At 33.2% G+C, this 22,948-nt stretch overlaps 6 protein-coding genes across 7 annotated transcripts in view; 4 read left to right on the top strand and 2 right to left on the bottom strand.

Annotated features, from left to right (window-relative positions):
* The window catches only part of LOC123007963, an 11,146-nt gene extending 3,988 nt beyond the window's left edge, over positions 1 to 7,158 (top strand). The window contains exons 3-6 of the mRNA XM_044403505.1: positions 478 to 721; positions 2,476 to 2,586; positions 5,707 to 6,810; positions 6,948 to 7,158. Of these exons, the coding sequence (XP_044259440.1) occupies positions 478 to 721; positions 2,476 to 2,586; positions 5,707 to 6,785 (1,434 nt within the window). The 3' untranslated portion in view covers positions 6,786 to 6,810; positions 6,948 to 7,158. The remainder of the gene's footprint in view (positions 1 to 477; positions 722 to 2,475; positions 2,587 to 5,706; positions 6,811 to 6,947) is intronic.
* A 1,732-nt stretch (positions 7,159 to 8,890) lies between these two features.
* LOC123007972 (glutathione S-transferase 1) lies at positions 8,891 to 10,314 on the top strand. Its single transcript, XM_044403522.1, has 6 exons — positions 8,891 to 8,989; positions 9,178 to 9,324; positions 9,370 to 9,428; positions 9,654 to 9,795; positions 9,849 to 9,966; positions 10,021 to 10,314. Exons 2-6 carry the CDS (start codon positions 9,184 to 9,186, stop codon positions 10,254 to 10,256), a joined length of 696 nt encoding a protein of 231 aa, XP_044259457.1. The 5' UTR covers positions 8,891 to 8,989; positions 9,178 to 9,183; the 3' UTR covers positions 10,257 to 10,314.
* Positions 10,315 to 10,358: 44 nt separating this feature from the next.
* LOC123007960 (engulfment and cell motility protein 1-like) lies at positions 10,359 to 16,093 on the top strand. The gene is made up of 13 exons (XM_044403501.1): positions 10,359 to 10,541; positions 10,593 to 10,833; positions 10,885 to 11,267; positions 11,315 to 11,565; positions 14,337 to 14,507; positions 14,559 to 14,689; positions 14,730 to 14,820; positions 14,867 to 15,050; positions 15,098 to 15,217; positions 15,266 to 15,421; positions 15,472 to 15,638; positions 15,686 to 15,804; positions 15,851 to 16,093. The coding sequence occupies exons 1-13, from the start codon at positions 10,422 to 10,424 to the stop codon at positions 16,045 to 16,047; spliced, it is 2,331 nt and encodes a 776-aa protein (XP_044259436.1). The 5' UTR covers positions 10,359 to 10,421; the 3' UTR covers positions 16,048 to 16,093.
* Positions 13,023 to 14,265, top strand: LOC123007974 (V-type proton ATPase 21 kDa proteolipid subunit). The gene is made up of 3 exons (XM_044403526.1): positions 13,023 to 13,197; positions 13,263 to 13,401; positions 13,453 to 14,265. Exon 3 carries the CDS (start codon positions 13,464 to 13,466, stop codon positions 14,091 to 14,093), a length of 630 nt encoding a protein of 209 aa, XP_044259461.1. The 5' UTR covers positions 13,023 to 13,197; positions 13,263 to 13,401; positions 13,453 to 13,463; the 3' UTR covers positions 14,094 to 14,265.
* Positions 16,041 to 18,090, bottom strand: LOC123007965 (zinc finger protein OZF-like). The gene is made up of 8 exons (XM_044403510.1): positions 17,922 to 18,090; positions 17,568 to 17,874; positions 17,337 to 17,519; positions 17,112 to 17,290; positions 16,727 to 17,063; positions 16,554 to 16,682; positions 16,320 to 16,504; positions 16,041 to 16,275 (listed from the first exon to the last, which is right to left on the bottom strand). Exons 1-8 carry the CDS (start codon positions 18,027 to 18,029, stop codon positions 16,081 to 16,083), a joined length of 1,623 nt encoding a protein of 540 aa, XP_044259445.1. The 5' UTR covers positions 18,030 to 18,090; the 3' UTR covers positions 16,041 to 16,080.
* A 945-nt stretch (positions 18,091 to 19,035) lies between these two features.
* Positions 19,036 to 22,948, bottom strand: part of LOC123007958 (protein crumbs) — a 14,886-nt gene continuing 10,973 nt past the window's right edge. For both annotated transcript variants that reach the window (XM_044403497.1, XM_044403499.1), the window contains exons 9-12: positions 20,913 to 22,067; positions 20,535 to 20,866; positions 20,296 to 20,483; positions 19,036 to 20,243 (exon numbers count right to left, since the gene is read on the bottom strand). In XM_044403497.1, coding sequence (XP_044259432.1) covers positions 19,468 to 20,243; positions 20,296 to 20,483; positions 20,535 to 20,866; positions 20,913 to 22,067 — 2,451 coding nt within the window. In that variant the 3' untranslated portion in view covers positions 19,036 to 19,467. The remainder of the gene's footprint in view (positions 20,244 to 20,295; positions 20,484 to 20,534; positions 20,867 to 20,912; positions 22,068 to 22,948) is intronic.

Below are 22,948 nucleotides of genomic sequence, written 5' to 3'. Positions count from 1 at the left end.
TTATTTAAAGCAAAAAATTTTGCTTGGAAAAAACTTTTCAATTTTTTCCTCTACAGGTTCAAATTTTTTCTTTATTTTAATTTTTTTTGGACATCCTGTAGGTGTCAAAAAAACGCAACCACATTACTCCCAACTTTTATTGCAATTTTCAGTTTTTTTTCGAATTTTTTGTTTTGTTTTTGGGTTTTGCGAAATTTTATTTCTTTTTAAATGGCAACCCACCACTAAAAACATTTTTAACAAAAGCTATTATCCAAGTGTTACAACTATTTACATTTAATTCAATTTTTATAAAAAAAATTCAAATTAATTGCCATTTTGACAAAAAATCGCATAACTAAAGAACAAAAATTATTATGTTTACAAACAAATTATTTAAAAAAACCCGCTTGGTTCCGTACTTTTTATTTATCCTGTATATTTTCTTATAATTAACTAATATAAAACAATTTTAATGAGTTGGATCATTTTTTTTAGTTCTATGACCACAAGCAGTTCGACTTTTGGACTTTGAAGAAATCCATTTTGAACACTCTTCTCCAAGCGGTGAAAGCCATAAAGGGCGGTGTGATAGCCATAAAAGGGCAACTGATAAAGGGAAGCGGTTACCTCGTCTCAGCAAAGGGCAAGTTATTAAGTGCCAAAGGGGAAGCTATAACAAACTTAGGCAAGAACATTGCCACTTCGGCTATTCTAAGCCCWACCCATGGTCATTCAGACGGTAATATTTCACATTCTTAAGACACSTAATAATCGACTCTTATCACTTGTGACGCAATACGGAAAACCGCCAATTCGGATAAATCCCGGAACCAAATTGATAATATATCTAGTGTAGTGGCCGGATTTACATAAACCTCCGGATAAGAATCGTAATTACAACGCAAGGAAATTATCGTTCTATTTTAATCATAATTATTTAATGTCGTATATGACGAAATGACCTATTCAAACAAGTAGAACATTTGATTATTGAAAGAAAGTTAATTACTCTATTGTTTATCAGAAACGCATTACCACATTTCTAACATCAATTGCACTTCCACTCATGAGATTAAGCAAATACGGCCAATGGGATAACAACTGTTATCCCATTCAACACTTATTATTGATCGCAGCTCAAATCATAACACTAGATTCTCCTCGGTGGCTAAAACAGGCGTAATAATTGGGTATATAAGACAATTATTGACACTAAGAAATGAAACTATTCAAATTTACAATATTAAAACAATAGTTATTTACATTTCAAGTGCGATAGACATAATTTCACACCGTGAAGTTTTAATATTGAAGCACGAAGCCAAATTGAGTGCTTTAATAAAACTATTAATAAACTTAGTTTATCATAAAGTATAGTTTTTTGCGGTCTCTAAAAGCCTAAAATGTTTGTCATTTTCCTGCACGGCGTGAGGTAATTTTGACAGKTATCAAAAAATATTAACGTTCAAAAACCTCGAAAGTATATAAATTTTGAAAAAATAGATAACACAAAAATAAGTTTTTTCTATTTCGGTGTTAGAATAAGTTTATTCCAGCACCCAAATGACGTCATTTGAGTACTGGAATAGGTCGTTGGCGTTAATTTAATTTTAGTGACAGACTTTCTTCACAATTCATTTTCAAATGTGAAAATGAAAATAATTTTTATTTTTTACAGCCGCCTAAAGCCGCCTAAAAATTATTCCACATAAATGTCACCAACCGTCGCAAAATTCTCTAGAAAAAAGATTAAACTTTTCGTTTTTTAATTTATAAAATGATATAAAGCGACAAAATAGAAAAAATAGTATAAAGCACTTGTTGCAGAAGGTTCTTCAAGCACTCATTTGTTCCTCAACTCACCGCTACGCGGCTCGTTTCAGAAKTTCAAGTTTGTGCTTGAATAGATACCTTCTGCAACTTGTACTGTAATATACTATTTTTTTATTTTGCGTCTTAAAGAAAACTTATTTCGATACCAAAACCGATGCTTTAATGGGCCATTTCAGTACCAATTTGGGTGCTGAAATAGACTAGTGCAATTTGCTTTTTAAATGTTGGTAATGGTGATTTTCARCGGCGTTTTGAGCGATTTCTTTGATTTCAGGTGGTGTGCATGTAATATTTGCAGTATTCATTGTTAATTCATAAAAAATTCTTGAAACTTGAATCGAACTTTCAAACTTTGTGACATTTATTACCAAGCACCACCTTATTAGGGCAAAAGTTCCTAAATTTTGAAAAATTGACTTTTGTCTTAAAAAAGTACGTAAAACGCGCAAAACAGAAAAAAATAACATAAAAAACTTGTTCAATAAGTCATTTGTGGGACTCGTTCTTTATAAAACTCGCGCTTCGCTGCTCGTTTCATAAACCTGAACTCGTTCCACAAAACTTGCCTTACGAAACGCGTTCTACTGGTATGACATTAGTTGTTTTTATTGAACATTTGYTAAACTTTGGGTGTGAAATTGTAATATTTTGTTTGGTTAGACCACGGCCACTACCAYCACAGCGACCCTGAGGAGTATGGATCCCCGTCGGCCCCAGGGCCTCAATACGAGGTTCCCGAACATCACTACCATCACCACTCGCATCATGAAGGTATACAATTTGTTATTCAAATAGTGTAATCCATCATATCTTGGAACAATATGTGTAGGGGAGCATAACTAAGAGCAGTTTCGTCTATTGTGTGTCAGATCTTGATGTTTGTGTGCACAATTTCACTTTGTTAAAGAACGCAGTTTGCAATTCACATTTAATTAAATGTCTTAATAGTTTTGTTATTGTGTGGAGGATGGCATTTTTGTGACGCGGAACGACGAGACAGTTTGTAATTGGGTTTATACATCCAGTAACGAAATTTTACATCAGGGTCAAAAGTGTAGACTTTCTCAGCCTTTCTCGGGTAGACAGAGATGTTGTTCGTTTRGTTAAAAATGAAAGTTACGCCTCTTCCAAATGTGAACATAAATATTCACTTTCGTTTTGTTTAGGAAAAAAATTACCAGCAAAGAAATATATCAATAGGAGGTATTACTAAAAGTAAATTTCTTTTTTTGATAACGCTTATTAGTTTAGACTGAAGAAAGCAGTGTTGTGTACATGCGGCTATTAATTCATATAATGTGACCACAGACCGAAACAATATGGCACACTTGTCATCTTGTACACCTTACGCGAAGGAAATTAATATGTTACAATTTTAGWATCAATAATTAYGTTAAGATAAACCGCGACCTTTCAAGTACACTCTCGACTTTTCCCATATTATGTCGACATAATACGAGGAAATTTCCTTTTTTCATCGAAATGTAGGATGCGGACTTTCACTCTAATCAGTTGCATCAAATTTAAATCAATTTCCAAATTGCAACTAATTAATAAAAACGATCACCTGTTTTAGAAAGGCAACAAATTAAATATAGCCTAATTTGATCAAACATGAAGCACCTATTTCTACTATGTAAAAAATTTAACAAAAAACAAAACAGAATGAACTGAATAATTTGAATAATTCAGTTTGAATAAAATGAAAAAAAGGTATTAGAGAGAGAGAAAATCAGATTTTACTTTTTATGCAACACCTCTTAATTGAACAATAAATATGGTGATTTTAAATAAATAATAGAGAATAATAATACATAAATTATAGACAGGAAGGTGCTAATTAATAATAACTTTGCACTAATTTTTAAAATAAATAGATAATTTGAAATTTGAACTTGTCATTTTATGATGACAAATTAAAATCTCTTTAACAATTAAAAAAATGCTTTTTGAATACCAATTAAAAAGTATGAATGAACTTTTTATGCTACACGTGTGTTTTTACAAATAAGTCGTTTAAGAACAGTACTAGGAGCTCTTCTTTTTTTTTCTTGCGTGATTTATTTTACTTTTAACACACTTGTACTTTAAATTACTATTATCTAACAATACAAATGACAAACGCCGTGTACTTCCTTGTGAAACATAATTCACAGTAATAATAATAGTGCATAATTCTGTAATAAAGAAGTAAAGTAGTTAATAACCGTGTGTACCTACATTATTTCATCATTATTGTTGCAAGAGAAAAACTAAATATAACTTTAAATGAAACTATAAATAAATGAAACTATAAGACTTAGGGCAAAAAGAAAAAAAACTTCAAAATTTGCTTTAAATTATCTATTTCACGGCGCAAACTCGAAGTCGCTTCGGATTATAGTTCCGGGTACAGAGCCATTTTTAGTTGTTTTTTATAAAAAAACAGTCATATTTTTAAAACTATGAGTCGTGGGTCAAAGCAGTTTGTACAGTCGTGTTCTCCGGTTAATTTTACACACAGTGCTAGTTTTTCATAAGAATCAAAAATTTTTGATTTTTGGTCAGAATCGTACATAGTGCTTATGCTTCTAGCCTTATTCTTAACTTTATTATTTAATATCTCAAAAACTATGCATCGTAGAGTATTTTAACTTGCTGCATCGTCTTCAGCGCGTAATTTTAAGTCTAGAAAATCATATTTCAAGTGTTTTTAAGGTAAATTGACTATTTTAACCATTTTACTACTGCTCATCTTCAAAAAATTCGAAATTTCGTAAAGTTGACCCAATAACGTTTTATGCACTTTATTGAGTTTTTAAGACCTCTAGAAATTAAAAAAAAACTATATAAATCAATTTAAAAATTGTTTTTTTTTAAATTTTTGTCGAGATTTTAGTTGATTTTTGGCACCCGGAACGGTCTATTGCCAATAACTTTAGACTTATTAGCGATAACCTCTTATGTTTGGTACCGTCGGAAAAAAATACTTAATAATTATCATATATAAAAAAAACAGTGTTCTACGATAAATAGTTATTGAGAAAATTTCTGATAAAGTCAAAAGTATCAAAAATATAAATTCGACTATAACTTCAAAACTATTACGAATTTTGTAGTTTTCTTGCCGCCAATCGATTCCCCTGAACATTTTACATATGTTATCAGAAAACATTGTAAAATGAGAAAAATTCTTCACTCATCGCATGCTTTTAAACTTTATATTCAAAACTCAATAGTAGGTACTGAAATAAATTAGTTTAAGTTCGACGTGTTATGTTAATAAATTTTGAGAATATTAGAACCATTAAAACAACTAAATATTTTTGTAGCTCATTTTTTATGTGAAATTACAAAAATGTACTTATTTGATTTTGTTTGGACCATATTTTCGATTTCAGTAAAAACCTTCTACTCAAAAAGACGGGAAAAAATAAATTAAACAAAATCTCAAACAACAAAAAATTGGCATTGTTGTATGTTTCAAGAACTGCATCAAATTTTTGTTGTATTTACGATAACCATTAATAATTAATAATTATGCTAAACCCCAGAGCACTTTAACTTACCTAGAAATAACATTTCAGTTATAAAAATTACTGTTTTTGTGCTCAATAATAAATTGTTTCTAAAGTATGTATAAATAAGTTTGTCCTCTACTTTTAACACCAATGTCAAATATGGAAAAGTCAATTAAATGACAATATTAACAATAATTAAATAAAAATGAGTATCTAGCGTAGTTTAGATTGCTTTTTCAAAGTTTAAAAGCCATTATAACGTCATATTGATCACATAAAATAAAAATAATTGTATTACAAAATTGAAATCAGAAAAATCGGTTTAAGAATGTGCCCACTTATAGTTCGCCCATCGTCGACGCTTTTTAATGACTTGACTTTGACTTTTAAGACAAACCGGACGCCGACCACGCTGGTATCTTAATCCTGAAGAAGATCCCAAAGCACGAACACGAACATTCCGACCATCTACCCGTCGAACACAAAATACCTGAATTCAAACCAATCGGCCATTCGGGACCTGGTCTTGGAGAAATCATCGGGAAATTCTTCTCCGCTTCCACTTCCCTAAAACCGGGAGAACCCGCTCCTTTCGGTGATCATTACGATCATGATCATCATCACGAACATTATCATTCTGATCACGWACACGATCACCACCACCATGACGAGCATTACCACCCCGATCACTCTAGTCACTCATCCCATACAGAGTATCACCACGAAACTCACCCTTCTAGTCACGACGACGAGCACCACTCTGATGCTGGTGATCAACCTTCCAGCCATTACGGGAGCCCCTTCGAAGAAGCTCCCGCTTACCTAAACATAGAGGAGTATGCTTCTGAGTCTAAAAAACAAGCGCAGACTGTTACACAAGCCCCGACTGCTGAACCACAAAAATTACAAGTCTCCCAACAACCACAAACTCCTATTAAATATGACGAAATTAGGCCACTACCAACAGCTTTTGCCAATACTGACCCTCAGGGTGTTAAATATGACGAAGTTAGGCCTTTATCCGCCTTTTCCAACACTGGAATTGACACCTCTTACCTCCTAAACAATGACAATAAACCAAATTTGTTTGTTGGGTCTTATTCAAATAAACCAAATACGGCTTTTCCCCCATATGGCCAACAAGTCAAGCCAACTGCTGTAGCTGTTGACACTACATCATTGCAGTTTGGTGGTTTTCCCGGTGTTTTCCCAACCAGTGATATCAAGTACTTGGCACCTCCGGGTGTTGGACCACAAGTTTTTCCCAGTGGTGTACAAAGATATCCGCAAAGTGTTAAGTATCAAGGTTTGCTCGATAGTTTTCCATCGCCGTCTCAAAAAACTCCCTTAAAACGGCCCACGCGTAGTAAACACCACCACCACAGCCGTAAAAGACCTGTACTACCCTCTCCTGAGTTTATGAAAGCACTTATGTACAAAGTGGGGCATGACGGACCAAAGAGATTATAGACTGACGAACTGACTGTAYTTGCAGGTAATGAAACGTTGGTTAATGTGGGGACTAATGCTTCGGGAAATCGGCTAACCTGTATTATTTACAAACTAATGTATCACCCTGTACATAGTTAAAAATCCATTATTGTAATCATCTAACTGTTCTTTGTTTTTCAGGTTACTACAACTACTACGAACACTTTGACCCGTATTTCTGACAAAGACGAACCAGGAATTTTTGTAAATATTTCTAACACTGCTATAAATCAATTTAGGTACCTCTGTAGACTTCCCATCTACGTGTCTTCTTATTTATTGTTGTACCTAATGTAAAATGTAAGGCATATTTTGTAAAATGTTAATATTAATAAATAAAATAAAAATAAAATGTCTCATTTATTTAACGGTTAAATTATGGGATGAGACAATTCTACCAGGAATTCTAATGATTACAAATTACATTTTCGCTACACTTCTGAGGATGTCGAAATAAATCAAATTCAACTTCGTGTCTTTGTTAAAATAAAACTTAACACTGCGAGTATTTTACTTTGAAACTTTAAACTGTTTAAAAAAAATCAGTTTTAAAATAATTGAAAAATAAGCATTTATTTAATAAAAATTCGAAGAAAATTAAAAGTCTTGAGAATTCACTGCCAATTTACAATGACAAAAGTTAATTCGAGTTGAAATTTCCGACACCTTTATGGATAATACGGCTGTGTGTCATCAACATTCCCTAAATTGAAAAAAATTTTTTTTTCTTTTTCTCAAGATTTTTTCAGAAAAAATGACAAATTAGTAACTCTATTGAAAACAATTTATTTTCAAAGACATTKTCACCAAAATTAAGAGCATAAAATACACTAGGCTAACGAGTTAGCTTGTTAAAGACGCAAAATGGAAAATATACATCAGAGTAAGTTAATTATTGTGGTCTGAAATTTTCTTAGATGCAACAAAAAATACTAATTAATTGTACTTACCACTGACCGAGTTTGAATTATAGTTCTTTTGGAATTGCAGATAAGTTGATGAGTCCATGTTACGTGTTACATACAACATTTTTTTTTATTAAAGCTCCCAAAAACGCTCAAATCTCTTATTTTATTACATACAGTAAGCGGCAAAATTATGGAATAATTTTATTAAAAAAAATATGAAAATATTTTGTTTTGGCAAAAATGCTCAACATTTTCTTTTTAAAAAACATACAATTTTCAACTTGATTTAAATTGTACACTTTTTGGTTTTTGAGTAATAACGTCATCGCCATTTTTTTTTTTGAAAACCCGTAATTTTTTAAACCAATTCGTTAGATCTTTTAATTGTCAAAATGAAAACACCAAAATATTAAATATTACATAAAGTTTTCGAAAAAATATAACAAAAAGTGAAATAATAAAAAAACAATTTCAAATCAAGTTGAGAATTTTGTATTTTTTAAAAAGAAAATTGTCCTGTTCGAGCATTTTTGTCAAAACCATTCTAATAAAAAAGATTATTCCATAATTTTGCAGCTCACTGTATAAGATTAATGTGATGAGAGCAAATATTTCTCAAAAACTTTTTTAGACACAATTTTTTTTAACATTTTTGCAAAATAGACAGAATCCAGAAAATATTACTGAAAACGCGAAGAAAAAAGTGTTGTATTTTAGATTTATTTCTAGTGAAGTCAGAACAAATGAAGAGGAATACAAGGTGACCAAAAAGTAGAGAACCAAGTGATTTTTTAATCATTTGCCTTGAGAGTGCTTTAAAAAATGTGATCGTGTTTTGAGAATGCAATATTGTTTTATTTTGAGTTTTACGATTTTTTTGATAATAACAACTTATGACAATTTTTTTCTATAAAAATTGGATAAAATATAGATAGTTGTAACCCTTAGATTATAGACTTCGTAAAAAAGGTTTAAAAAAAATAAAAACAAATAAAAATTTTGCAAAATATAAAGACATTTCAAAAAATTTATTTTTAAAAAACGATCACAATTTCATCGTACTAATTATTTTTCTCGTGAAGTAGTGACTGTTATGCTGTTGTGAACCTCAAACAGTATAACTAGTTGTATAACTTAACACCGCTTTGATGTTATCCTTGGTGAAAGTATAAATATTCCAATGGCCTTGAACTCCTTTCATGTTTATATTTTATTTGCTTTCAGGATATAGTACGTGCAGCTGYTGAGAAAACAACACCACTGTTGCCTGAGCAAGTAAGTAAATAAAYCAAAAAACAATTTTATGCAAAATTTATTTTATTAATCTACTGACACACATACAACTAGATTAATGAACAAATCATAATAAAAAAATTAAAAAACACACCGGAACTAAACGGAAACAAACACTAAAAAACACAACAATAATAATCGTTTTCCTGAAAAAGTAAAAAATGTTTCAGGTCAAAATGCCGATAACACTTTATTCCGTTTCCGATGGACCTCCATCGCTGGCAGTAAGACAATGTTTGAAAGTGTTAAACGTCGAATTTAATCTTGTAAATGTTGATTTTGGATTAGGAGAACACATGACTGAAGAATACGCAAAGGTAGAAACTAGGATAATAAAAAATTGGCTCAAGTTTTATTTTTAGAAAAATCCACAAAAAGAGATTCCAGTGCTAGACGACAATGGGTTTTACCTTGGAGAAAGGTAATTTATTTTAAAAAATCCAACAGGTGACCTTGGGTTAAGAAGCGACAAATATATAAATAATTAACAATTATTCATTTATAAAGAGAATAAATGAGATAATACTACATGTGTTCAGGCGTGGGAGCCCCCCACAAACCAGAGATCACATGTTCGAATAATTAAAAAGTTAAATTCAGTCTCATTTTGATTAAAAATTTAATTTTTTCTTTTATTTAAACGCAGCAATGCCATTCTTCAGTATTTGGCCGACAAATACGCAAAGGACGATAAACTTTACCCTAAAGATTTACAAACTAGAGCCATCGTGAATCACCGCTTGTGTTTCAACCTTTCCACTTACTACCGTTACATTTCCGAGTATGTGGTATGTGATCAAATCTTGAGAATTTTTCCCTTTAATTGATCAATTTTTAACAGATGGCCCCAATATTTTTCGATTACGCCCGCACTCCCCTAACTCTGAAAAAGGTCCACATMGCTTTGGACAAYTTCAACACGTATTTGCAGCGACTTGGCACGAAATATGCAGCTGCAGGTGACACAATTCGGTATGAAATGAGCCATTAAGCCGTGTAATACCACTGTTTAGATCACATAACCATCGCTGATTTCCAATTGGTGACAGCAACGATGTGCCTGGAAGCCATCAACTTTGATTTCTCTTCATACCCTCTGGTYACGAAGTGGTATACCACTTACAAGAAGGAATACCCGGAATTGTGGGCCATTGTGGAAGGGGGAATGAAGGAAATAAGCGCGTTTGAGAAAAATCCCCCGGATTTGAGTCACATGAACMATCCGATTCATCCAATCAGAAGACATTAATTCTTGTTACCTGGTTTTGTATTCTCTTTGAATAAAAATAAACATTGCATCACGTTTACTTTGCGAGATAATCAATATCTAACTAAACAACTCACAAGTTGTTATCACGAAAGATAAGAATATTGCACAACATTTTATTTCCCAAATGAGTTAGATGTGGTGAAAATGTCGTTAGTTAAAGTGTCGGTTGAAGATTTAGACACTAATTCGAAGTTATTGTATGAGATTGATAAGAGTAAGTCGCTGGAGGAAAACATAAGTAATATTTGCATAAGTTTCGAAAAAGTAGGTACCCCTTTCAAAATTTTCTCAACATGATAAAATTTGATATTTTAGCCATATTCGCCTGTCGTTTATGGGCTAAAACTTATAGCCACAAATGACGGAAAAAATATTTATTCCTACATATCCGAAGATAATTTCGAAACGATCAAAGACGGTTATTTTTTAAAACTAGTTTATTCTGTAAATTACTACGTCAAAAGAATTTTTGACCACATCAATGATGAGTACAAAGAAAGAAGTTTTATTGACCTTCATGACCTAAGTGTGGATGCTGAATTTATCAAAGAGATGGGTAAGTACTTAGCACCTAGAAATAAAATCAACACAATTAAAAAACTTTTAGTTAAACTTGAAAAACATTTAGTTTTGATTGACATTTTCACAAAGCATGAACTAAAAAAAAAGGAAGCAAACAACTGTTTAACTAATAAAAATGAAGCAGAGGCATGTGAAGAAAAAGAAAGTGAAACAAAGAAGCCATGTTTATATAAAAGAGAAGAAAAGAATAACAAATATTTAACCGAAAGTGAAGCAACGGCATGTTTAATTGCAATCGTCCATTTATTTCAAAGACAATCCATTGATGACATTAGCGATGAATTTTTAAATAAAATAGTTGAAATAAGTAAAAAAGGTAAAAGCAACGAATTAGTTAAATATGCCTTGTCTGTAATACACAAAATCTTGTGTAATCGTGATGTTAAATTTGCAAAATGGAAAGAAGAGGTAAAAAAACAGTAATTATTAGTTTAGTTGCCTATTTATGATTTTAGACCATTAAACGGGTACAAATTATTGATATAATGAGCCACATTAAAAAACAAGATTCGGATTTACAATATGGTTCATTACTCGTTATTAATGCTTTAATTAGATGTTGCAAGGGTGAAAAACGGCAACAACTCGTTAAGGAAATAAATATGAAACAATATCGGGAAAGAATTTACCAACACGTAATAACGCCTGGCAATGTTTCGAAAAATGTGGCACGAGAGTTGTACATTTATCAAACATATCTATTAAGGTAAGACTAATTTAAAATCTCTGAAATTTTCAAATCTGTACTTGTACAGGGTGCGCTAGAACTTGCGCCCCAGAGAAAAATTTCAAGTAAGATAAGATACCAGGAACATGGAAAAAATGTTTAAAAAATTCTATCTGTCAAAAAATGTTGACATTTATTTTTTGACATTTGAAAATTTTTTGTTTATTTAATGATATTGATGATCTTGTATATGTTTTTACAATTATTTAGTAAAGGTACAAAAATTTTATCAATAAAAGCTACAAATAACATTGAACAGTTTAGGATACAGTTTCCTGGTTTCCTCTTCTAATAGCCTGTAGCAAAAAACTTGGAAAATTATGTTTCCAATAGAAATAAATAAAGTCAAAGTGCAAAATTTAAACTCTCATAACTTCGAAATTCTTACCATATATGGCATATTTTTTGGGGTGCGACTTCTGGCGCAGCCTGTATACATACTTACCTACGCAAAGTACAATATATCTTGTTTGTTAACATTGATAATGTGATTAATTTGTGTATGTGCACAAGATTAGTCGATAAATTATAATTATTGAGATACTTATTTAGAATTTGAATCACACAAAAACAGTGTTTGCAAAGCTGAAAACCGATGTGTTTGCTCATTTTGAGCAATATTTTTTTTTATTGAATTAATAATTTATAAAAACAATTTTGTTTAAGTTGAAATAATTTTCCTTAAATCTCTTTTAAAATCGATATTTTAAATGTTTGTTAATTTTTCTCCTTGCCTGTTGTTTTTATCAAGTTTCCTTGTTTGCGTTTTCCTGTTTCTGAACCAATCAAATTTTTATCAGTTTTATTTATGTGTAAAACCAATGCACTTCCTGCGTGAATATTATTCTTATGTCTTACATTTTACTAAAATAAATATTTTAATTATGATTCAATCTGGGTAATTAAATATCGTTTCAATTATTTTTTTTATAAACTTATATTGAACAGGTGTAAAATTATTACAACATAAATTATGTACATTTTTTTGTAATTCGAACCGACATTTAACATTGTGCGTAACTGGAAATGAATTATCGACGATTTTTTTCATTCGATAAGTGGCATTGTGACCAACATTAACAACAAAAAACACACTACCCTGTTAACGCAACCAAACGTTGAAAAATAGAAAAAAGAAGTTTTTAATTTTTAGTATTTTTTCAGACTTTTTGTCTGTATATTATTTGTCTTAATTTTTAGTTTTGTATTAATTATTGTAAACAGCGTAATTTATTATTATTATTGATTTAAAAACAGGGGTATTTAACTTTTATGACGTATTTCGTCGAAACAAATTTAGTACCCGCAGCAACTCACAGATATCGCATGAACGTTAGTCGCGTTTCGAANNTAATTATTGTAAACAGCGTAATTTATTATTATTATTGATTTAAAAACAAAACAAATGTTTTTTTTCAATGCTACGCCACTGGAGTAGTGGACAGCTCACTCGCAAATTCCTACATTATCGACCGCTTTATGACTTCCATTGAAATTGACGTTTTGTCGATTCGAAGTTCGAACAAAAATTTTCAATTAGTGTTGGTGGTGTAATCACAAAAATAATCAACGGTAAAACCCTAAAGTTCATTATCAAGTTGATTTAAAAATGTAAGTAACAAAGATAGACCATATCTGTCAGTCATTTTTTACCACTTCTTTGACCAATCTTGTAGTGTTTCCCCCGTCCAGCAAGGTTGTACTCACGTGAGTCCAATTATTACAGTTGAAGACTCGTGAGTTACACCTCCCTGATAACAAATTCACAATTATTCACCACAAACCAATCCTTGAAGTCAGGTCATAGTTTTGCAGGTAAATTACCCCATTTTATAAATATTATTTAAGTAACAATTTTTCCCACAGTGGGTGTGACTATGAGGGCTATATTGGGCTACACCTTCGTAGGGACTTCATCGCTAGTCATAACAATCTTAACCCTTTACCATGTCTTGACTGGTAAGGGCGAACGAGTCAGTGTGGGGTGGTTCCTCGAAAGAACCTCCCCATACATGTGGTCCACAATAGGCATCGGGTTATCAGTCGCCTTATCAGTAGTTGGGGCTGCAGCTGGTATTCACACTACAGGCGTCAGTATTATCGGCGGTGGAGTGAAAGCCCCCCGCATCAAAACAAAAAATTTAATCTCAGTTATCTTCTGCGAAGCTGTCGCTATTTATGGTCTCATCACTGCTATAGTTTTGTCGGGTTATTTGGAAGAATTCACTTGGTCAAAAGCCATGGACAATCCTGATATCAAAGCCAGAAATTGGCTTGCTGGGTATTTGATGTTCGGAGCTGGAGTTGCTGTCGGATTAGTGAATTTATTCTGCGGCATTGCTGTCGGAATTGTTGGCTCTGGAGCAGCTTTAGCTGACGCCGCAAATGCAGCTTTGTTCGTTAAAATTTTGATTGTGGAAATTTTTGGCAGYGCTATAGGGCTGTTTGGGCTCATTGTGGGCATTTACATGGTTTCTAAAGTATCAATGGGCGATAAGTCATCCTAAATTTATTTTAAGAATAATTACTGATGTATTGTTATTGAATGTAAATTTAATTTACCTTGTATATATATGTACAATTATTTTATTTAAGTAGAAATTAGACTTAAAATGGGCTTAGTAATGTTACCTTATGTGAATCTGAAGAAATTAAAAATATAACTGTTTTTCCCATCAAGGTGTATGTTTGGTTGCCTAACATTAAATCGTTAATTTTTTTCTTATAAAACAAAARATGAAAATTTTCAGCGCTTATGCCGAGACTCTTACCACTCCCATAGCCGCAGACCCTGATCTTTTAAGTGAGTTCGAACCTGTTGACAGTGAAGTAAAAAAAATGACCATTTTGATGGATTTTGATGAAATTGCCACGAAAAAAAGTGCTTCAGTGGACAATTTGCTCCAGTGTGACGATGTTAGGTAATGTCGGAAATAGTCCTTAAATCTGCACACAGCCTTGTTAATTTTTAGAATATCGTTAGCTTCTATTTCGTCTAAATTAAGCGAAGATTCGAGATTCTCGCACCGAGTCCAAAGCTACGCGAYAAATTATAGCGAAAGTGACACTCTGCTACCAAGTCTTCTAACAATTGAGGCTCTTAGTATGTAGGTTTGGGTAAAAACGCAATAATTTTTTGTTAGGACATTACAGGCATTACCATTACAAAAACTTCAGTCAAAGTCAAGTCGAAGAGCATGTGTATGAGCCCGGGGTTTTGGCGTCAAGTGAAAGGTGCGACTCGTTTCATTTGTAATGTAAAATTAATTCAATGTTTTAGGGTTGTGAGGATGTTGGCGAAAATCCTCCGTATTGGAATGGAACCTGACAGGAGTAATTCTTGCTACCAGCCCACCATTTTTACACATTCGACTTTCTTTTTTGAGCTTTTTTCAAGAACTATGTGGCTGCTTTCAAAGACAAGACGGGAAATGAAAGCCTCCACATTGTCCGACTATGAAAAAGTTCGTAACGAAAGGTGTGCATTATTAATGATTAACACATTTTCTAGGTCATTCGTGTGTTATCCAAACAAGTCAGACTTGTCCTAGAAGCAAAACCAATGGATTTCAAAAAAATGACTGAGACAATGGTTGAAACCTCATATAATACAGTCGTTGAAATATGGCAGGTATTTAAAATAAACTATTAATTCTTTGGGAAAAAAATACATTTCTAGAAAGAAAAAGAAGAGGAATTGAGAAACGTACTGGACACCAATGAGTGTATTCAAGGCCTGAAAAAAACTTTCAATAAAGAAAACGAAGAAAATATCTACCAGCAACGTATCAACTATGTAAAAAACGGCACAATTTTTCCAAAAATTGTCGACAAAGTTCGTGTAATATCCCTTCTAGATTCTAGAAGTCACAGTTATGTTTTTAGAAAATCAATGGAAATTTTTACGCTAAGCTCTCCAACAACGAAAGACATTTACTTATCAATGATTATAATGCTTCTACAAAGACTTCAGGTCAAGTTATTGCATACTCTCTAGGCGACGTTACGCATTTAGTTGAAGGGAAGGCGTGTCCACATGTTGCCAACAACACGTGAGTTCAGAAATTTCACCCAAATAAATTTTTAAATTAAATTTTAGCGTTAAAGATCCTTCTCTTGCTTTCTCCTTAATAATTAACAACGAAACTTATATAAATTTCAAAGCAGCGGACAGAAAATCAGCCAGTTACTGGACTGACGCACTTAATTTACTACTGGGTAAAAAATCTGTTTTCATAAAATGTATCTAAAGTTTGTCTAATAGGAAAAAACAATCGGAGTTTGTACTACAATAATGAGATGAACGAACTGACTAAAATGGATCTAGTGCTTCACCTACTGGACCTCCAAGGGGCCACAATACCCAAAAGGCCCCCTCCCGTCCCACGCAATCCGTTCGAAGTGAGGCCCCCTATACCCCCAAAGCCGCAATTATACCCCGRCAAAAATGCACCTAAATAAACTTAWTTTTTATTGTCACTTACACAAAATAAATTATCTGTGCCTATTTTTGATGTGATTATTTAATGACCCCGATTGCGAAAACTTATTACCACAATACTCACATGAGTACGGTTTTTGTCCAGTATGAGTCAAAATATGGCTTTTTAAAATCCGCGCTTCTACAAATTTTTTCATGCAAATATGGCAATGATACTTCCGCTCATTGTTGTGATTTTTCATATGAACCTGAAACGAAAAAATAATACCGAAACGTGCCAATCACCAATTACCCTCAAGTGACTCGCCGCGATGTACTTYTTGGGGCAAARAGTGCAAGCATAGGGGCGTTCCCCCGTGTGGTAACGCACGTGTGTATCTCTAGTTTCTTTCTGTCTGAAGGATTTGCCACACTGCCAACAATGGTACGGTCTTTCCCCGGTGTGTTTCAAGTTGTGTTTTTTCAACTGAGTGCTCGCTACAAAGTAAACATTGTCTCTCTGGTTGGCACACCTGATTGTAATTACTTGCAAAAGAACAGTTGCATCGTGCACACTTGTAGGGTTTTTCCCCGGTGTGGGTCCGCATGTGAATATCACGGTTGGCACTAGTGACGCAAGCTTTCCCGCACAGGTTACAAATGTACGGTTTTTCCCCTGTAAAAATCGCAAAGTTAAAAATCAAATTTCGGGGTTTTTACCGGTATGAGTCCGCAAATGCGCTGTTAAGTTCGACGATTGGTTGAATTTTTTCCCGCAAATGTTACAACCGTATTTCTTTTCTGTGCAATGAATATTTCGGTGTTTGTATAAGGAACTTGGTAGGGCGAAAGTTCGCCCACAAACTTCACAATTTAGRGGTCTTTCACCMGTGTGTGATCTCATGTGCATTACAAGTAGTTTGTTTTGTTTGTAACTTTTGTTACAAATTGTGCAGAYGTGCTTTCGCTCATCATTCAAATCATCAATCGTCGTAAAATGAATTTCTTTCAAGTGTTTTTTTAGGAATTTCTGGTCATTAAATGTCCTATCGCAAATCTAGAACAATGAATTAATTGTTAGGTTTAAATGTGAGAGCCCTCATACATTGCACATAAAACTGTTGTTACATAACTTTTTCTCTTCTGAATTATTTTTATCGAGTGAATGTTCCATAATGTGTTTTTCTAAGAAAGCAGGTGTCGTGCACCCTTTTCCACAAATGGAACAGAAATATTTATTCTGGCCTGTGTGGATTTTGATGTGCTCTCCAAGAGTCCATTCATCTRGAAACCAATAAGTGACTCAATTRAARTAAGAKRAGTAAAACACCTTTAAAAATRTCTTCACAAAATTGACACCTATACAAATTGGATAAATCAAAAGTGCTACAGTTCGTTTCTTGTGAGTTACTCTGGCAAGACATTATTTGAGTGTCAGTTTCCCACGTCTCTGGCAAACACTGTTCTGCTATAGTTTGCAGACTTTGCATCGTTTCAGCTAAATCAGATACGACTGAAACACAGAATTAGCACTCCCAAACTACTTGYTTCGATTCAATACCAGTACTAGCGTTCTGACTCGTGAAATTATCAACCAATGAATGCGAAGTAGCATCGTTAAAAATGTCTTGGAAAATAGAAGATTGCTGTAACACCTCGCTACTGCTAAATAACTGATCAGCTTTCATATCACTGATCATGATATTCGACTGGGCTTGTAAAGAAACAGTTTGCAAACCGACACTGTTTATGTATTGTCTCAACGAAGCGTCCGATTTYTCGCACTGTTGTTTGAAACTGTAAGCTCTGTTTACCATTTGCAAGCATTGCGTGCAAATCTGACAGGGGAGGCCGTCGCCCTCAATTACCTTCATAAAATGTGATAAGAAAATTGTTTAAATGGTGAAAAAAATACCTGAATTGAAGCACAAGACATTAACATGTTGGCCACACAAGCTCCAAATAGCGGCTTAAGACTGGCTTTTTCGAGCAAACAGGTGCGACAAATTTTATCTAATTTCATTTTTTGTTAATTTAAAAAAAAACTGTTCTTATTCACTTGTAGATTCAGGTTATGTTTGATGTTGACAATTCATAAAAGTAGTTCGCCATCTCAAAAAATAAAATTCACCAGATCCGAGTTAAAAAGTTGCCAAATTTAAACCTATTTAAATCGAAAGAGTTAGGTAAAAATGCAAATTAAAGCAATTGAATATAAACTTAACAAAAAAAGATGTATTGAGAAAAGCAGCAGTTTTTGAGTCCAAAAAAAAACGCAAATTGATTTTTTTTATAATGTAATTTGGCCTGTTRATAAATGCCAGTTTTTTGACGTTATCTTTGTCACAATTCACAATTTCATAATTGTCAGGCATCTTCCAAACTTTTCCATTTCGTTTTTAACACTGACTATGAGTACTATGACACTACACTGGCAAGACCAGAAAAAAAGACATTTCTTTTGATAGTTTTCTAACCTTTTTAAGAACAACCTTTTTCACACTATGTTAATCTCTGAAAAATGTTATAATTTTGTTGTTTTTGACAATTTGCGTTTTTTTACACTTGGGTATATTTAGTGATTTGAGATTCGGTATTTACGGTTTTTAGCTTAAARTCTGCGTAAACACTCTAAAAAGACAAAAATGACATCACTTTTGGTCTAATTCTGTGATTTTTCGCCTTGTTTTAACAAAATTTTGCAAATAACGTGCAAATGAATTGTTTTTATCTCAAAAACACTTAAAGAAAGAAAAAATAATATCATTTTGTCCTATTTCCTTAAAATTCTTAGCTTGTTTTTAATAAAATTTTAATCAATTTGGTGGTTTTTAGATTTTTTTTGAGAAAATTTTTTTCAGAAAATGTCAATATTTTGTCCCATTTTTTTGTCTGCTATAATACGAATTCGTTTTTACTTATAACACAATTCATACCTTTAAGTGTTTTGAAAAAAAATGTAATTTGTGTTATTGTGGCCCCGCTACTATTTTCAAAAATTGGCAATATTTAATTAAAAAAAGATAAAATAAAGTGTTTGATTTTTATTACTTTTCTGAATGTTACAAGAGCATTAAGTACAAATTCGACTTGCAATCACTTTCATAAATTACACCAAATAAAACGTAGAAAATCTATAAGTATAGATAAAAAAATATATACACACTTTGGTCAACATTTTTTCTTAATAATTACATTTGTCACCATTAATTTTTCCTACCTTTATCACAAGACTACAATGGACGGCTTAAAATTGATTATTGCCGTAAAACACAGCGATTCCAAAACGAAAACACTGTTTAAAATAATACTATTAATAAAAAATTAAGTCATTAATAAAAAGGTTAAGTACTATGTTACATTACTGTTGCGTAAAAACCGAACAAATGAGTATCTACAATAAATACTAAACCTACTTGATTCGAATGCCATCAAAAAATTAACAAAACAATAAAAAACAATTAAATGAGCCTCTCCTCAGGCGGCGGTTTCAAAACATGATCCAACTCAACTCTTGGATTACAAAACTCCTGAGCACTAGGACTGTACGTCCCCCTCGTCGCTCTCTTACTTCTCGCCACGTTAACCAACACTGCCAATCCTATCGCAATCCCAACACTCAAAATCAAAACAATCGGGATTATAATATACAAAATGTTGATTTGGTCCATCTGACTCGCTGCTATTTTATAATCACTGCAATTCTTCCCACTGTAATCCTCCTTGCATTTACAAATATAATCGGCTTTGTCGGTACACGCAGGAGTACAATCCCCATGAACRCAAGGCTGGGAATCACAGGGATTATCCAAGAGACACGAATGCCCACATTTCGACTTATCATCGCAGACGCAAGAATAACCCCCATCAAAATTCTCGCATTTTCCACCCACACCACACGGTTCWGGGATTTGGATACAYTCGTTGATGTCGTTTTCGCATAGTAACCCACCCCAACCTGTCCCATTACAATCACACTCATATTTATTTATTTGGTCGTTACAAATGCCCCCATGTTGGCACGGATTTCCAGTCGGGATATCACAGTCGTCGATGTTTATCTCACAGAATTTACCCTCAAAACCTCGGACTGTGCAATTACAAAACGGCACTTCCGTTTCAGTGACACAAGTACCGTTATTTATACAGGGTTGTTGGAAACAAAAGGGAGTGTCACAAAGGGGCCCCTCCATCCCTGGTGTACAAATACAAGTAAAATTATTTCCGGTGACTTCATCTAGAAAAAAATAAAATAAAAATGAGTCAATCAATGGGTGATTTCAATTTACTAGTGCCGGTTTTGCAAGTGGCGCCCTCTTTGCACGGTTTATTATCACAAGTGATAAGTATCGGTGCTTCGCATTGTTTTCCAGCGAAGCCTTCGGGACAATCGCACTTGAAAGTCCCGATTGCGTCATTACAGGTGCCCCCATGTCGGCACGGATTACTCGCACATTCATCAATGTCGGTTTCACAACTGAAATGTCAAAATTAAGACAAGTGTTGTAAATTTTTACATTTTAYGTACTGTTCGCCCTCAAAGCCAGGTTCACACTTGCACTCATATTCGGCGATAAGATCAATGCAAGTGGCGTTATTTTGACACTCGTTTTTCTCACATTCATTGATGTCTATTGAACAATCGTCGGCTGTAAAACCGGCCGGACAATTGCATTTGTAATATTCGAGAGGGTTTGCACACACTCCTTGATTGTAACAGTCGGTGGGGTGRCAGAGAATGCAACCTATTTGGGGGCGATTTTCGGAATAAAGTTCAAAATAATGATATTTTTGGAACAGTTCACTCGATGGGAAAAACGGTAGTAAAATACCACCGATTCGAATCTCGTTAATACACCCCTGAAAGAAAAAAATCAAAAACCGGTCGTAACCTTGTCATACCAACCTTAAAAAGATCAGTGGATTTGTTTTGGTCGACTTTAAACAACGAAACGTCAGAAAAGTAGTCATTCTCCTCGACTGAATTACTTGTAGTTGATGGTGTTGTAGTGGTATCACTGTAGGGGATATATCCAGTCATGTTAACATTAGAACTATTAATGATATTTTGATAGTCAAGTGTGACACCATCACTACCCGCGACGTAAATTTCACCAAAAGTTAAGATATTTGTAAAACCGTCAATATCAAAGTTGGCAACTTTCATATTTGGGGCCTCATCCATAACCATGTCTTTGAAACCGCCTTTCAAAATAGAATTTTTATACTCGAAATAGATGGTCAACCATTGACCTTCGAAATAATCCTTCCTGAACCGTTTACTATCCCCGATTTTGTTAATAGACCATTCCACGACAACCTCATTATGATAAATAAATATGGCAAAGAAGTCATCCTCATGTTTTGCGAAAAAAATCGTCCCCCATGACCTCGTCCGATACGTCAATTCTAAAGTATCATAAGTCACAATTTTGGTCGAGTTAGGCCAAGTCATTAGATGATATTTCAACGGTGGTGTTTTTCCATCAAAAGTCGCATTAGCGACACATTCAGATCCGTCTTCGAGATTTTTACAAACCGATTCTTTGGGACACCTCTCAATTTCACAAAATTCCAAATCCGAGCAATCTTTYCCTTTAAAACCWCGKGTACAAATACACCGGTAATCATTCCAAGTGTTTTCACAAACACCGTTATGTAAACACGGATTTGTTCGACAGGAATTATCAGATCGGACTCCTTCAAGTACTGAAGTTTCGTCAAATCGAACCTCACCGAAAGATTTCGGRATGTCYAATTCTTTAACGTTAAGKGGGAAAAATTCGACAATCATAACCGATGAYCCATTACTGATTTGCACGTCTTGGATGATTCCTTTGAAGTGGACGTTGCTTAACGGAGTGGCTATTACTGCTGATGATGTTGGTGAAATTGTATCGATTTTGACTAAATTGTCGTTGGCTTGGCGAACCGGACGGGTTTGAGGGGGGCCCCCTAAAAAGAGGACTTGAGCGTCGAGGGTACCCGTCGCGGAAATTGTCTTCCGAAAATATTCAGTTCCGTTTAGTTTTACTTGCACCAGAGTGACGTTCCTGATGACCTAAAATAATAATAAATAAAAATATGTACAAGAATTTTTTGTTAATAAAGTTTCTTTTAAAAAAATGGATTGCAGAATTACTTTGCTTAGTTGATCGCCCCAAAAGCTTTTATAAACATTAAAAACTGAAGCTGTAAGCAAAAATGTTTTTCTCTGATAGAAAAAAAAATTTTTTTCCTCAATCCTCTATGTTAAAATTGAATTTTATCTACTCTCTTCTTCATGTTAAAATGAAAATTTATCGTCTAGATGATAAAAAAATACATCCATTGTTGTATATCTGCGGTTGTTAGTTGCTAACGATCTTTGACATTTCATTGTTGAATTTTACTTTGACATTTATAAATATCGGCCAAATTGACTACAAAATTAGTGAGGATTGAATAAAATTTTATATTGTACACGACGATAAAATTTTCATTATCTTTTCGAACAATTTAGCGTTGAGGCCTCAGCCAATTTTATCGTCTTGTATAACAAATAACTATTTTACCTTTAAGTAATTTGTTTTGAAATAAAAGCTGATTTTTAGAAAATATTTTTTATATTTATTTTTCCACTTTTTAGACTTCCTTTATTTATTGTTTTGCAAAATACTTTAAATTTCAAACACAAAGAAAATTTTTATTTATTGAATAAAATTGAATCTGTGTCAAATAGTGATGTTAAAATTTCAGCCCGTTATATCTTCGTTCCTGTTGGAAATAGGAGGTTGGTTTTGCCCTTACAGACCCCAATAACCTAAAGAGATTTTTMTGTTTTATCGAATGGAGTTGSTTCTATCTTCGTATTTCATTTAGGGACCGAGATATTATTAATTGTTTATAACAACTGTTAATTGTTAATTGTAAATTATTAATTAAAGTAATATTTATTTATTC

The sequence above is a fragment of the Tribolium madens genome, unplaced genomic scaffold (assembly GCF_015345945.1).
Source record: "Tribolium madens isolate multiple individuals breed KSU strain unplaced genomic scaffold, Tmad_KSU_1.1 Scaffold_3;HRSCAF=73;Tcas5.2_LG2, whole genome shotgun sequence".
NCBI lineage: Eukaryota > Metazoa > Arthropoda > Insecta > Coleoptera > Tenebrionidae > Tribolium > Tribolium madens.
This window is presented reverse-complemented; position numbering and strand designations above follow the sequence as displayed.